Source organism: Melanotaenia boesemani, chromosome 23 (assembly GCF_017639745.1).
Source record: "Melanotaenia boesemani isolate fMelBoe1 chromosome 23, fMelBoe1.pri, whole genome shotgun sequence".
In the NCBI taxonomy this organism is placed as follows: Eukaryota; Metazoa; Chordata; class Actinopteri; order Atheriniformes; family Melanotaeniidae; genus Melanotaenia; species Melanotaenia boesemani.
This window is the reverse complement of record NC_055704.1, coordinates 11,783,318-11,798,635: the sequence shown is the minus strand read 5'-3', so window position 1 is coordinate 11,798,635 and position 15,318 is coordinate 11,783,318. Positions and strand designations below refer to the sequence as shown.

The 15,318-nt window shown below is 40.5% G+C and overlaps 3 protein-coding genes across 5 annotated transcripts; 2 read left to right on the top strand and 1 right to left on the bottom strand.

The window, feature by feature from the left end:
• The first annotated feature begins 63 nt into the window (after positions 1-63).
• On the top strand, positions 64-4,601 carry pmpcb (peptidase, mitochondrial processing subunit beta). 3 transcript variants are annotated; one of them, XM_041977718.1, is made up of 13 exons: positions 64-178; positions 463-603; positions 889-975; positions 1,102-1,231; positions 1,638-1,836; positions 1,948-2,027; positions 2,219-2,331; positions 2,488-2,631; positions 2,951-3,111; positions 3,204-3,289; positions 3,360-3,448; positions 3,783-3,858; positions 4,415-4,601. In XM_041977718.1, exons 1-13 carry the CDS (start codon positions 95-97, stop codon positions 4,477-4,479), a joined length of 1,455 nt encoding a protein of 484 aa, XP_041833652.1. In that variant the 5' UTR covers positions 64-94; the 3' UTR covers positions 4,480-4,601. The 3 variants fall into 3 exon arrangements, with proteins under 3 accessions (XP_041833652.1, XP_041833653.1, XP_041833654.1); XM_041977719.1 differs by lacking the exon at positions 4,415-4,601 and adding an exon at positions 3,927-4,383 and having other exon boundaries at positions 3,783-3,886; XM_041977720.1 differs by having other exon boundaries at positions 69-178; positions 484-603.
• dnajc2 (DnaJ (Hsp40) homolog, subfamily C, member 2) lies at positions 4,533-10,051 on the bottom strand. Its single transcript, XM_041977717.1, has 16 exons — positions 9,841-10,051; positions 8,964-9,154; positions 8,384-8,459; positions 8,198-8,296; positions 7,887-8,109; positions 7,701-7,766; positions 7,518-7,609; positions 7,277-7,398; positions 7,051-7,200; positions 6,824-6,912; positions 6,536-6,605; positions 6,264-6,445; positions 6,011-6,111; positions 5,678-5,788; positions 4,838-4,992; positions 4,533-4,680 (listed from the first exon to the last, which is right to left on the bottom strand). Exons 1-16 carry the CDS (start codon positions 9,893-9,895, stop codon positions 4,615-4,617), a joined length of 1,848 nt encoding a protein of 615 aa, XP_041833651.1. The 5' UTR covers positions 9,896-10,051; the 3' UTR covers positions 4,533-4,614.
• Positions 10,052-10,260: 209 nt separating this feature from the next.
• On the top strand, positions 10,261-14,847 carry psmc2 (proteasome 26S subunit, ATPase 2). Its single transcript, XM_041977721.1, has 12 exons — positions 10,261-10,446; positions 10,748-10,785; positions 10,890-10,971; positions 11,088-11,187; positions 11,418-11,549; positions 11,681-11,753; positions 11,886-11,981; positions 12,093-12,257; positions 12,354-12,441; positions 13,596-13,798; positions 14,164-14,260; positions 14,571-14,847. The coding sequence occupies exons 1-12, from the start codon at positions 10,377-10,379 to the stop codon at positions 14,726-14,728; spliced, it is 1,302 nt and encodes a 433-aa protein (XP_041833655.1). The 5' UTR covers positions 10,261-10,376; the 3' UTR covers positions 14,729-14,847.
• Positions 14,848-15,318: the final 471 nt, after the last annotated feature.

Sequence of the window (15,318 nt, the reverse complement as noted above, 5' to 3'; positions counted from 1 at the left end):
TGGTTATTTTATTCTGTCAAGAAAAAAAAGTTGTCCTCGTTTGTGGATGTTACGTCACGAGCACCGCGCCTGCTCAGTGTGACACATAAACAATATGGCGGCGTCCTTACAGCGACTCACATCTGCGGGGAGATATTTTCTACAAAGACATTTACTGAAGACAAATTGTTCAACTGGGGTAAGAGTTAAGTGTTTAAAGTCGGGTTTAAAGTATGATAGAAATTTTAGATAATTCTTAGTCAATTAGCAATTCACATAATAATAGAGAAAAGCCTCTGTTTGTAACGTTTATAGTTAGCAAACCGCAGCAGTCTGCTCCGTGGTTCTGTGATTATTTACTTTGTCCTTGGTAATACAGTAGAATGATCGATGATGTATTCAGATTGATCATAGCTGATTGATAACAGCTGACGTAAGTACTCTAAATTTGATGCGTCACCATGATTGGCTGTCCTCCCACAGTATCTTGCTGTTGGACCACAGAGACTGTTGGCAACACAGGCCGCGAACCAGGTGGCGCTAAATGTTCCTGAAACCAAGGTGACTACATTAGAAAACGGACTCCGGGTGGCTTCAGAGGACTCTGGGCTTACAACTTGCACAGTAAGTTACGTTATTCTCTTGAACGCACGAGCCTGTTGCCTTTACACAAGAGTAAAAGTTGAATTACGAAATATGTCTTAATATACATACATACATACATACATACATATATATATATATATATATATATATATATATATATATATATATACATACATACATACACACGTGTGTAATTAAGTAAGTTATGTGGTAAATGATGTTGTTAATCAGTGTGCTCCTTTTTAGTTCTGGTACAGTGAAAGCATATTGATGATATTTTTTTTGATGACTGATTATTTCCAGGTGGGCCTGTGGATTGATGCAGGCAGTCGCTATGAGAATGAGAGAAATAATGGTACAGCACACTTCTTGGAGCATATGGCTTTTAAGGTGAGAGGGTAACAGTGCAGCATCATTTTTAATCCTGCTAACCGAAATTACGATTAAGAAATGATGTAAGCTACAACATGTAATCCTAGGTTTATTCATCTGTGTCTGTGTGTATATATGTTACAGGGGACCAGGAAACGCTCTCAGCTGGATCTGGAGTTGGAGATTGAGAACATGGGTGCTCATTTGAATGCCTACACATCCCGGGAGCAGACCGTCTACTATGCCAAAGCTTTCTCAAAGGATCTTCCACGAGGTAAAGACTGATAGAGGAGGTGGATCTCGCAGTGATGTAGTGATAAACTGTTGGGTGACAGGTGATTGATAGTTACACCCAAGCTATTTTTCACATGTACGATTATTCCCCTCTTGAGCAGATACACCCACATGTCATTGAAAATAATCAATGTAATGCTTAAAAAACACCATAGGTTGGGACTTAAAGAGAATAAGGAATTAATAAAAATTTTCTGAATCACTTCTGTGTACTCTTAAACCTCCTTGATTGGTTGTCCTATGAACCCGTCTAGGAAATCATTTTTTAACTTGTGCGATATGGCTTGAAGTGCAATTAAACTTGCAACACATCTAAAAAAAAAAAAAAAAAGAAAGAAAAATGAAAATCAGGATTATTTTAAAACAGTCTGACTTCTGTCTCAAAGCTGTTGAGATTCTGGCTGACATCATCCAAAACAGCACACTGGGTGAGGCGGAGATTGAGAGGGAGCGAGGGGTGATCCTCAGAGAGATGCAGGAAGTGGAGACAAATCTGCAGGAAGTGGTCTTTGATTATCTTCACGCTACAGCATACCGGTCCACAGCGCTGGGCAGGACCATCCTGGGCCCCACTGAGAACATCAAGTAAGACCAAACATGTTTTCTTCTCCAAGTGAAGCGGATTGCTTTAAACATGTTTGTTGTTTCATTCCTGATAAAGAAATGCAGCTCACCTGTGTATACATTTTGATGCAGGACCATTAACAGAGGAGACCTGGTCGAGTACATCACTACTCACTACAAAGGACCCAGAATCGTGCTGGCTGCAGCAGGAGGTCAGAACTTTGTCTCCTCCATGCTTGGTTAAAATAAAGTGAAATGTTATAAAGTGTCAGGGGAATATGGTTTACGGTATGTGGCGTTCTTATGAAAATAAGATGTCATGTTTGGTTCCTCATAAACTCCTCCAAAAATATTTGACGTCTGCTCTGATCTTCACAACTTTCTGCTGTCTGTTTCTGATCAGGGGTTTGTCACAATGAGCTCATCAGTTTGGCCAAGTATCACTTTGGAAAACTTCTCGGCAGATATCAGGGTGAAGTTCCAGCACTTCCACCCTGCCACTTCACAGGAAGCGAGGTAGGATAAAATCTTCAATGTTTAATGCTACATGTCATCCCACTGATGCAATTCTATTGTCTAGAGTAAAAAGAAAGGTCATATTTATCTGGTATTAAACATAAAACTATCATAACTTGGAGACTGCAACAAAAACATCCTGTTTTCTGGTTTCAGATCCGTGTGCGTGATGACAAAATGCCCCTTGCTCATATAGCCATCGCCGTGGAAGCCGTTGGATGGTCTCACCCAGACACCATCCCCCTGATGGTAGCCAACACGCTCATTGGAAACTGGGACCGCTCGTTTGGTGGAGGCGTGGTGAGTACAGAGGAAACCCTAAATACTGGTGATATTTAGCAAAGTCTTAACAGATTTTTCCACATGGTGGGTTTTCTTTATACTGAAACCAAGTGTATGTATCAGGTTATATTTTAACAGAAATATTTGTTTTTCTATCTTTATGAGGATGCTTTTTTTTTTTTTTTTAAATGTTTTTCTCAACTGGAATGTAAACCACTCTCAGCCAACCACTTAAAGATGTGCTGATAATAGGGAGATGTGCTCATAAAGGGTTTCAACCAAACCAGTATGCCCATCTTTCTTAGTATCTGTCGGATTATCTCCTTTGTGAACCCAGAATCTGTCCAGTAAACTGGCTCAGATGGCTTGTCAGGGAAACCTGTGCCACAGCTTCCAGTCCTTCAACACCTGCTACACCGACACAGGCCTGTGGGGGCTCTACATGGTGTGTGAGCCTGGCACCATCACCGAAATGATGCACTTCACTCAGATGGAATGGTTGGTACCCTCTAAAAAAAGGCAAAGACTCAGTTTGATTAAACTAACTAAAACCGAGTCTTATTAGATTGTTTAATGTGTGTTCCTGTCAGGATATCTCTTTGCACGAGTGTGACGGAAAGCGAGGTGGCCCGGGCCAAGAATCTGCTCAAAACCAACATGCTTCTGCATCTTGACGGTAAGGCAGCACCACAGAAAACCATACGCTCATGCAGTCTGTGTTGCTAACATCGAATCACTTCTTCCAGGATCCACCCCAATCTGCGAGGACATCGGTAGACAGATGCTGTGCTACAGTCGCCGGATTCCTCTGCACGAACTAGAGGCCCGGATCGATGTGAGTGGACGCGTTTGCTTGATTGAAGGAACCAGTGTAGCATTTCTTGGCAAATTAAAACAAAATGTATTCCTGTTCTCTGATTAGCAACAAACTGCTTAAAGGCACAGAGACTGTTGGACTTTTTAGAATGACAACGTAAGCGTATAAATAGGAACTTATTTGCGGCTTATCAGAAAATATAAAAATGCTATGGCAGCTTATTTTTGCTGTTCCCACACGACCAGAAATGAATTACAGCACGTTCGAACTTAAACTGCATCATAAAATCCCAGCTGATAAAGACAGAGTGGAAGATTATTGCGTTGTCTAACATGTAATTCCCTTTTAACAGGCTATTGATGCCAACACCATTAAGGACGTGTGCACCAAATACATCTACAACAGAGCTCCTGCTATTGCAGCAGTTGGTATGTTGAACTCTTATTACAGATTTATAACAGGAGGATGTAATAATGCACCTCATTGTCTGAGGAAACTCCGTTTGTACTCCTTGTGGATGAAGTAATGTCTTACCACTGATCACACTAAACCCCAGAAATACATTTGGCCACATCTTTCTGCATTTCAATGACAACGTCTGCTTCTTATGCTCAAGCCATAATGTCCCATTATGTCTTCATTTATCTGGATAAAGCATACATTTATAAAAGATTATTTTGCAGCAGTAGTGGTTAACCTTAACCAAGGGCAAATAAAAAGCATCCTAACATTAGATTTTCTTGGGTTCGGACACTGGCAATGTGCTGAGACCTATTCAGTTTCATTCTTGGGCTTAAAGTTTAACTTAAATGTAATTTTGATGTTTATTTGTATTTACTGTGTGGATTTTAAGTACATTTTAGCATATAAAGTTCAAAAGCTGCATCAGATTTTTATTGCCTTTGCTTTAAATGTGGTGTTTAAACTGATGTCTGAGCTACAAAAACATCAATCAGCAGTGATTTTCAATACATTTCTTTTTAGGTCCAATTGAACAGCTGCCAGACTACAACCAGATCCGCAGCGGGATGTTCTGGATAAGAACCTGAGCAGAACCATCACCTGTACAGCATAAAAACAGAAAGAATATTTAAGTCTTGTCTCTAGTTATCATTTTTTTTATTATAAAATAAAGAACACAATAACATTAAAATAACAGATTCTATTATCATTTGCAGTTCCTGTCATTTTTTCTTGGCTGCCACTTGTTCCTGAGCAGCTTTCTTGGCTTTAACCATCTCCACCAGTTCCTGTCAAACAGGGAAAATGTGTTAGATCCTAAAAAAGAACCATTAGTGACACTTTATTCTAAATGAAGCAGAACTGCAGTTTCGGGCCAACAGTTCCAGCTGGATTTACATTAAATGTAAACTTTATGTAGCTGCAAATTAAAATAAGTCTTCATACCTTGTACCTCTTCATACAGTCTTTCTTGCTTCGTCCGGGGACAGCAGCAGCTATCTTCTCCCACCTCTCGGGCGTGCTGACTGGGTAGGTTTTCAGGGCTTGTTCCAGAAGTTTCTGTTCCTCTGTGGTCCAGGGAGCAGCTTCATTACCAGAAGCTGGAGGACCAGATATAGTTAAATTAGTAAACGCTGATTTCAGTAACTGATTGGCCTGGCCAATAAAAACATCAGGATTTTATGGTTCAGCAACTTAATCAACTACTCCCACTGGGAGGCGGTGGGTCCATGAAATAAGGATCTCACATTTCACATGTGATGCTGGGCTTTTGCTCCTGCTATAGTTAAAGCCTGGAAGCCACAATAAGAAATGGTGGCCTCTATAGGGTATAAGAATGAAAATGAAAAATACAGAAATGTTGTTTTAATTAGAAATGAATAGCTTTAACTAATAAGTTTTATATACACCTACAGAATTCATACCTACAGAATCCTGTTTGGTCCAAAGCACATGCTAATCACACAACAGTACATGTCACTTAGCTTACAAAGCAGGCTTAATTCTACCCTGAGCCACACATTAAACAAAAAAAAACATCCACTTAAGATGAGCTGCAGTGGATGCACCACAACTTATGCTCTAGGTCTGAATCAAAACACCCAGAGGGTCCTGATTTTAACGGCATGCTTGATTCTTTGATCTTTGTTGCTATCAAGCAGTTTTAAAATGTAAACGAGGAGCAGCTCCTAAAATGGAAATGGTAAATAATTTACTGTATTTACTGTACAATTCTACACAGCAAACGTTTCACTTTTCCTTCCGAGAAACTGTAAATGCACTCACCATCAAATCGCTCTGAGGGCATTGCGTTGTCTATGGAGGGCGGCACTGAAGTGTGTTCCTTCTTGAACTTCTCAAAGGCTTTTCTGTTAATCTCATCTTTCTGTAGGGGATCTGACGACATGATGGGAACAGGACTGAATATGTTAGACCTTAAAAAACTAATCTCGCCAACCTGAAGTTAGGTTTCTAGTCTAAGACTGGACAGCATGTTATAAATCCCAGTCTGAAGGAATACTGGTGTAGCATGCTCCACAAGCAGCAGTGTATTTAAAAAGGAAATCCACAAGAACCACATTTGTTCAAACAGCTGTTTAACTGTCCATGTCATCGTACCAAGTCTTTGTAGATTCTTGGCTTTGTTGATGACATCTTTTGCGGTCCTCTTCAAGCCGCTGATGGAGTGCAAGTTCATGTAATTGGCAATAACTTCCCATCTGCAATAAAAACATGGAAACAAGTTCCTTCCACATAAAAGCAAATAAAAAAAGAAGCCTCAGTCCGTCTCCTGAGGAATTTGAACACAAAAGTAGAAGAAATATTGTGCCCCTGCGATGTCGTCATGCAGCGTGATGAAGCAGATGACTACCTGGCGTTGGTTCCAGCAGGAAACAGGTTGACTGCTTTGATGAGCAGCTGCAGGTCGTCCTCACTCCAGCCCTTCCCCCCGCCACCTCCTCCTCCGCTGGCCTGCTCGGCGCTGCGAGCCGCCTGCCTGGCTTGGACCTCAGCTTCCTTCTCCTTCTGCAGCTGGGCGTTCACCTCCAGCACCTGGATGGAAAAAAAATACAGATATGTTTGTAAATTTGTACATAAATGTATGGAGGATGCAGGTGAGCTCCTGAAGAATCCCATCTTTACCTGCTGCTCGACTGCTGCTTTGCTCTCCTCTTCAGAGCCTGAGGCCAGGATTTCATTCAGGGACTGCAGACTGAAAACAGAAATCCTGTCACATCCCATACGTCATTTCCAAAAGGCAAAACAAAACTTGGATTTATATCATTTGTATAAATAGGAAGAGCCATAGTTATGAAATTCCCTTATCTTGTTTCCATGAACACCAGCTCTGTGTTTGTGGTCTTCATGTACAGAAATGTGCCTTCAGTCGTTATAATCGCTAAAATATATCAGAGATGATCTTTACTGAACCTTGTCAGTTCCAGGCGGTCGCAGAGTTTCTCCACCTCTTCCATCATTTTCACACTGTCAGCTTCATTGTTGGCAAAGTAATTCCATTTCTGTGGAAGCAGGTAAAATAAATCCTGCAGTGAAGAGCTGAAGCCAACATGCATCTTAAAAACACTTGATGAGCTCAGTGTGGTCAACATTTATCAGCCTGAGACAACATGTAAAAGACAGTTTGTTGGAGTTAAAACCTTGCAGGTGGTTCTGAGTTTCTGCCTCTCCTTCTTAATGGCCTTCTTCTGGATATCCTTTTCTTTCTTTGCCTGCTGGGCTGCCTGCCTGGCCTCCTCTTCCTCTTTCTCCTTTGCCAAACGTGCCTCCTCCAGCTCTGCTTGTCGTGCCTACACGAGGAACAAAATATTCTGGAATCACTTTTTCTTAGTTGGTGAACAATATCTTGAACAGACAGACACTTACTTTCTCCTTCTCCTCCTGCTCCCTCTTCTTAGCTTCAGCTTTGGCTTTCTTCTCAGACTCTTTCCTTGCTTTCTCTTCTTCTTTGAATTTCTTTATTCTAGGGTCGCAGCTGTAGGCCGTATCTGCAGTGAAGCAATGCCAATCAGTCACATATACGTGGTGGAGGTTTTTAGTGAATATTTTAAGGCCCTGTGCAGCTTGATGATGCTGCTCAGGTGTTTAATGAAACCTGAGTCTGTACCAACTAGTGTGCGTATTCTGTTCATCTCCTCCTTCTTCCTCTGAGCTCTGGAAGCTCGGTTTTGCTTTTCAATCCATCTTCTTTCATCCCGACTGCAGAGGGAAAAAGTTAATTCAATTTAAATGGAGGCTACTACACGTGACCTGAAAGTGTATTTAAGTGCAGTGAATAGCGTCACCTTACCATTCAGCTTTTTCCTTTTCCTCTTCATCCAGATATGAAAATTCCCTCCATGAGTCAAAGTTGTACCTTTAGCACACAAAATAAAACTGAGGTTAATATTTTGTCTCCTTTTTTTAGTTTTTTTTTCTATCTTAAGTATCAAGTCTAGCTTGGAAAATCCAATAAAAAAAATATTTCTATACTCACCAAAAAGAGTAAAAACTGTCCACCTCTTCAAAAGACGACTCCAAGGTTCCTAGTTTGGGCACGTGCTTTTTGGAAGACCATCTGGCGTTTCTCTCAAAAACGGGAGAAAACACTTCGAAAAAATTCTCCTTGCCTTCACCCTTGGTAGGCACTGTGTTGTCAAAGGTCGGATCTACGCTGTCAAAGGCTCTCCTCTTTACAGGGTCAGACAGGATTTCTATAGCTGAAGGCCACACAATCAAAATGAGAACACGGTGACTCCCAGTCCAGGATATCCTAGATGTGCAGTCAGTAATAGCAGAGTGGGTTACCTTTAGTTATACATGTGAAGTAGTCGTTGTCTCCTTCGACAATTTGCTCTCCTGCAGCTTTTCTTTTGTCAGGATGGTGCTTCAGCACGATTGCTTTATCTGCAGGTAAAAGGAAGAGAGTGCCATCGAGCCAACGTCTTCCAGCCAATCAGAGAACTGAATCAACAGAAGAGGAGACCAACTTACGGGCGGCTTTGATCTGTTTCTGTGTTGCTTTGTATCTCAAGTGTGGGAGCCCGAGTACAGCATAGTGATCTTGATTCTGACAAGAGCGACATGAAGAACAACTATTACATTAAGTTTACAGTGAAGCACATTACATAAAGGCTCACGACAGCGAATCAGAGTGAGCTCTCTCACAGAACAATGCCAACAATGCATTACACACTGAAAATACATGTGAGGCAGATGCTTTGCGCTCCAAGCAGACCAGACTGCCAACTGTAAGCTTGGTGTACAAGTGCTAGAAGACTATTACAGCCTCCTTTTGGGATCAGTGTCATCTGTGTATGCGCATCACAGACACACAAACCTGCAGATAACCCGCATCTTGCCTCTTCAGTGTGAAGAATACTTAAACATTACACCTACACCTACACTACACCTACACTGTAATGTTAAGGAACTTGCTTTCAGTCATTTTCTGTTCCCTGTGCCTTACATAACTAACTGCTAAATACTGTGCCAAATGCTGAATAAGACAAAACAGATATAAATGTTAAAACGCTGAGCTTTGAAAGGCTGCTCAGAAACATTTATCAAATACCTTCCAGTCCTTAGGGTCGAGCGTTCGAAGCACAGGGTGCTCCTCGAGCTGAAACTCCTCATCCTCCGACTCCTCTGAGGACACCTCCTCTTCCTCCAGCTCTTGAAATGAGGCAGACACATTCCTGTTTCTCCTCCTCACGTACGCTTCAAACCATCGACCAACCTGTTCCACCTGAACCTGAACAGATGCTGTGGGGGTGCAGAGAAGTTATGAAGACACCGCAGGGTGTTACATATCAACTGTGGACAGGAGGAGTAAAATGAATCCTAAATGATAAAGAAATTAAAGTATCAATGTTCTTTACCAACAATATTGGTTTTGTGAAATAAGAACGTGTCTACATTTATCAATTTATTTCAGTTGCAGCCAAGATGGGGGCTGAGGTGTATGATACAAAGATAAATTATGGACAAATAACATCCTTTCTAACTGCCTTAAAAGGTACCCACTGGAAGCACCTGTTTCTGTATTCAGATAAGATAGTGACAGGTTAGATTATCAGAGGGTACAACAGGTGTTATGACACCAGTGTTATGACGAGCAAAGGCATAACAAGTGTTTTAATGTTAAGTGCTGCCAACTAGTGCAGCTTAAATGAGCAGTAACAATATATCACTGCAGCAACTGCAACCACGAGTGGGCACCCACTCGGTGACATTATGTAACACACCAAACACTAATCTGAGTAGAGTAGGATATAAGACAAAGTATTGAGATTAAATTGTGTCGATCAGTCTTTGAATTAACCAATAGACTTCGCGTAGTTATTTTGCCTTTATTTATTTTTAGACGAATGCTAACAAGTACAGCAATCTCAATAGGTAACATTAGTAGCTTAGCTAGCTCTCTTCCTTTGGTCACTGTCACTGCTTACCGGCAGACGCTTTAAAGACGACCGTCTCTTCGCCGTCCTTTGCTTCTAATAACATTTTGGAAAAATGGCCTTTGAAAACATTCACGCCCCAATTTTTAAGTGAAAGCTTTCTAAAGTGCTAGAGTTTGTGGCCCGCTGATTAATGCACCACATGGGCCTCCCTTTGCAAGTGCCAGTCCAAGAACGGGCTGAGCAGTGTGTATATGATCAACTCCGTGTTGTCATATCGGTACCTAACTTGTAGTTCCGCAGTGGGTTGATATATGTATAAGTCCCAAAATTACTTTAATAAATTCAAACTATTACTTGAAATATAATAATTTAACAAATATTTAAGACGATAAATTTGTTTCAAATTATATATTTTGTTCTTTAAAAAAAATCCTTAAACCGTACATCCTCAATACAATTCCGACTTGTATTTCCGGTAAGTGGCGCATAGTGGCGGAACCCTAAAGCTGCTGTGTAATTGTAAGATTTAGCTGCTGAAGCAGCGCAGTTTCTTCGTAAGATAAAAGTTAAATCTCACATTAAAGATGCCGGACTATTTGGGAGACGATCAAAGGAAGTTAAAAGAAGAGGAAAAGGATGACGCACCTATCAGAGGTTAACCATGAATTTATATTTTGGAAAATAATAATAGCTGCTGAAAGACAAACGTCGATATTAGCTAGCTAACTGGATGCTAACGTTAGCGCAGGTCGTTTACTAACTGTTACAATTTAGTCATCTGTTTATAGCATTTATGTCATTATATAAACGCAAGAAATATATTTGGGGGTGAAAATAAGTATTATTAACTATGTCAGTATCAAGTGGGGTGCTTTGTATAGTCAGCTTAGCAACGGTGTTAGCGGCCCAGCGATGCTGTCCGATGCAAACTCAGTTGTTTTTATTTTCATCACAGCTTTGGATGAAGGGGACATAGCTCTGCTCAAAACATACGTAAGTATTTCCCCAGAAAACTTAATTAATTTATGACTGCCCTGTAATTTTTTATATTTGCAGTTACTTGAGAAGTCTTATCTATTTGTATCCTTGTTCCATAGGGTCAAAGCACCTACTCTAGACAGATCAAACAAGTGGAAGATGACATTCAGCAGCTTCTCAAAAAGATCAACGAGCTGACAGGTTGGTGATGAAACCAGAAACACACGTACACAACAACAAAGAAGTGGAGAATGTGACGTTAATTTAGTGGATTTTAAATGTTTGTGTGCAATATTGTGTTCTTTTGACTTGAACAGGGATCAAGGAGTCAGACACAGGCCTGGCTCCACCAGCGCTCTGGGATTTGGCTGCTGACAAGCAGACCCTGCAGAGTGAACAGCCATTGCAGGTAGCAAGGTAAAGCAAACAATCCTTCTATGACTATTTTTATTTAATATATTTCCAGGTTTCTATTTCTGATGTTATAAATGAGAGACACATTAATTAATCTGAATTTTTAACATTAGCTTCTGAATATCTCACGTGTATAAAATTGTTAAAATTGTGCTTAATCTGTTGTGGCTCACAAATGATAGGTATTTCTTCTACAGATTTTTAATTATGTACTTTCACTATTAATCAATCAGATGCACAAAGATCATCAATGCAGACTCTGAAGACCCCAAATATATAATCAACGTTAAACAGTTTGCTAAGTTTGTGGTAGACCTGAGTGACCAAGTGGCTCCCACTGACATTGAAGAGGGCATGAGAGTTGGGTGAGGCAGATCGTATTTAAACGTTACTCCTATCATTAAAAAATATATGTATTTCAAATATCTTTTAGCACAGTCTGTTTAGCTACATTTAACACAGTCTGTTAAATGTAGTTTCCTTTTTGTTTGTCCAGGGTTGACAGGAACAAGTATCAGATCCACATCCCTCTGCCTCCAAAGATTGATCCCACTGTTACTATGATGCAGGTATGAATGTGTGGAAATGTTTGAATTAGTTACACTTCACAAACATTTTAGTATGAAAACACATTTTAGGCCATTTGAGAAATGAAAATATCTGCCTCTTTATGACTCTGTGGCCCACATGTGATACTATAGGTGGAGGAGAAGCCTGATGTGACATACAGTGATGTTGGTGGATGTAAGGAACAGATCGAGAAGCTGAGAGAAGTGGTTGAAACCCCTCTTCTCCATGTGAGTGTTCACAAGTACTAAAATTTACCCAGCCATGAAAGAGCATATCTCCTGTTTTAAGGTAGAGACTCTATCTTCACTGATCACTTGTCTCTGTCCTCTTCTCACCAGCCTGAGAGGTTTGTCAATCTGGGTATCGAGCCTCCTAAAGGTGTGCTGCTGTTTGGGCCCCCTGGCACTGGAAAGACCCTGTGTGCTCGTGCTGTTGCCAACCGAACAGACGCCTGCTTCATCCGAGTCATCGGTTCAGAGCTGGTGCAGAAATACGTGGGAGAGGTAAGTGCACCACTGAAAGGAATACTTGGAGTTTAGATTGTAAAATATTTTTGTCACCAGCATTCACATTTTACCGTTTTGTGCTCATGTTTCCAGGGAGCCAGGATGGTGCGCGAGCTGTTCGAAATGGCCAGAACTAAGAAGGCCTGTCTGATCTTCTTTGATGAAATTGATGCGATTGGGGGTAAGGCTTTCTCTGCTGTTCATCATGTGTATTGTGGTCTATTAAAATAGTGTACAGATGCGGGTAACAGAGAATTTAGATACTTGTAGAATTATTTGGTAATAATTATCTCTTCGAACTTTATTAGAAAAGTAGTGAAATTTTCTAAAATGCAGCAAAAACTTAAATGTTCACATTGTTAATTTGTTTAACCTTTATACATAATTACTGAAATAAATTTTGTTTCATCATTGACCAACTCAATTGTTAAAAAGTTAGGGGAAATATCAGTGCATAAAAACCAAGGTCCTAAACCACCACTGGTTTTGGACAACATTTGGAAAACCGTCGCCACTTAACAGTCTGCTGCATCTAAAACCTGAAACTGCACAAAGAGGAAGACATATTATCAGCTCTGGACACAAGCTCAGCTCAAATGAACAAGAAGACAGCGGAAATCCGCTGTTTGGTTAGATGAGTTCATTTTTCTGCTGCTTTTGGGAAAAACAGACGTCTGGTTCTACATGACAGATATGAAAGATTATCCAGGCTGTTATCAGAGAGCGATGCAAAAACAAACATCGGCATTTATAATGGAGGAGGTGGATCAGTGTCCGGAGGAGGTGGATTTACATATGTGTGAGGGTACAACTGGTGCAGGGTTGTGTATTTGAATTATGGAAACCTGTAGACTGCCACTAAAGTCAACTCTTTTCCTGATTTGTCTGTGGTTACCACAATGTACAACTTAGACCAGAGTTTTTATTTTTATTTTGCCTGAATAGACACAAATAAAAAAAAAAAAGGAAGGGTAAAACAATGTATATGTAAAAAGTTTAGCTTAAAGGAAGAGTGATGTAACATAATGGTTGAAATGCATATATCCCAGCTGTTTTGGGGGTGTAACTGGAATGAAATGAAAAGTACTTTATCTGAGAAGTAAATTGCATTACTATCACTAAGTTATGGTTTTATTTAAATTAGCGTAAAAGAATTAAGTCGGATCAGTGAAGACACTGAAAACATATTTTTTTAAAATTTGTGTCTGAAGCTTTTAAATGAACTAATAAGAGTTTAAAAAACTTTCCAAGTGGAAATATGTGTTTGTTACTAATGCAATTGAAGCTATTCTGGTCCCTTTGGAAAATTCAGGATCTCTCTCTTAAACCTCCCAGGTGCCCGTTTTGATGACGGTGCGGGCGGAGACAATGAGGTGCAGAGGACCATGCTGGAGCTCATCAACCAGCTGGATGGTTTCGACCCTCGTGGCAACATCAAAGTGCTGATGGCTACCAACAGGCCGGACACACTGGACCCGGCCCTGATGAGACCGGGACGTCTGGATAGGAAGATTGAGTTCAGCCTGCCTGACCTGGAAGTGAGTTTCTCACACAATAAAATTGCCATAAGTCATAAAACTGAATTATTCCCTCCTCATCTCAGTGAATGAAGGCATTCTTTATTTCAGGGGTGCTCTGGTCCTTGAAGGCTGCAATCCTGCAGGTTTCAGATGTCTCCCTGATCCTATACACCTGATTCAAATTAAATGACTCGTCAACAGCTTGTTGTCAAGTTCTGCCCAAGCGTCTTGACCAATTAATCTGATTAAGGTGTGCTGTAGCAGGAAACATCCAAAACCTGCAGGACAGCAATCCTTCAATACAGACTTTGGACACCCCTGCAATGGTTTCAGATTCACACATCTTTCTTTCATGACCATGCTCGTTTTGTTATGTGTTGCAGGGCCGCACCCACATATTTAAGATCCATGCTCGATCTATGAGTGTGGAGAGAGACATTCGCTTTGAGCTCTTGGCTCGTCTTTGTCCCAACAGCACTGGTAAGACTCGCACAGCAACAATCTCGCATTCCTCTACCAATGCCTTCAATGTGTAGTATCCATCTGTGGCCACAAGGGGGCAGTGTAATGACATCCTGTTGCTCTGGAATGAAAACCATTTATCCCAAACAGTCAGGGGGTTTGTGCTAATTAGAGTTTGGGGCTTTATGTGGTGTCTTCAGGGTTCTGGTTGGTCTTAGTAGATTGACGATTTACCTTTAAAAGGTATTTAGTTTCAAAGATTTACAGCAGACAAATGCACCTAAATGTCAATGTTTTTGGTGTGAAATTAATTGGTGTTTTCCATCAGGGGCCGAGATCCGCAGTGTGTGCACAGAGGCAGGAATGTTTGCAATCAGAGCTCGCAGGAAGATCGCCACGGAGAAAGACTTCCTGGAGGCTGTAAACAAAGTCATTAAATCCTATGCCAAATTCAGCGCCACCCCCAGATACATGACCTATAACTAAGACTTTCTTTGTGAGTGTTTCTGATTTGGATTGTCTCTGTCAAAAGAAACCTTAAGTTAAAAAAAAAAAAGTCTTTTGGTTGTCACTGTAATCTGCTTAAGAATAAAGTTTATTTCAGATTTAAGTCTCAGTGAATTATAACTTTTCAACATCAAACACATGGAAACTTTAAAAGGCATCTTGTGATATTCAGTAACAGTATTGACTAGTTTTAAAATGGGAGTTGACTCGAATGTCCAGACAAAAAAAAAAAAAAAAACCCCAAAGAAACATTTCAGTAACAAAAACTCTGCAAAATGTCCAGTTATGATCCTTAACTGGACACTATGAAACTGATGTGATTGGGGGTAAGGCTTTCTCTGCTGTGCATTACATATATTGTGGTCCTTTTAAAATGGTGAACAGGTGGGGGTAACAGAATTCAGATATTTGTGTAGCTTATTGGTAATTCCTATCTCTCAGAACATTATCAGAAAAGTAGTGAAACAAAAACTTAAAGTGTTAATTCATTGACCAACTCTATAGTTGTTAAAGTCAGGAAATCTCTGGCATTAAAACCAAGGCCTGAAACCACGACAGGCTCAAGAAAA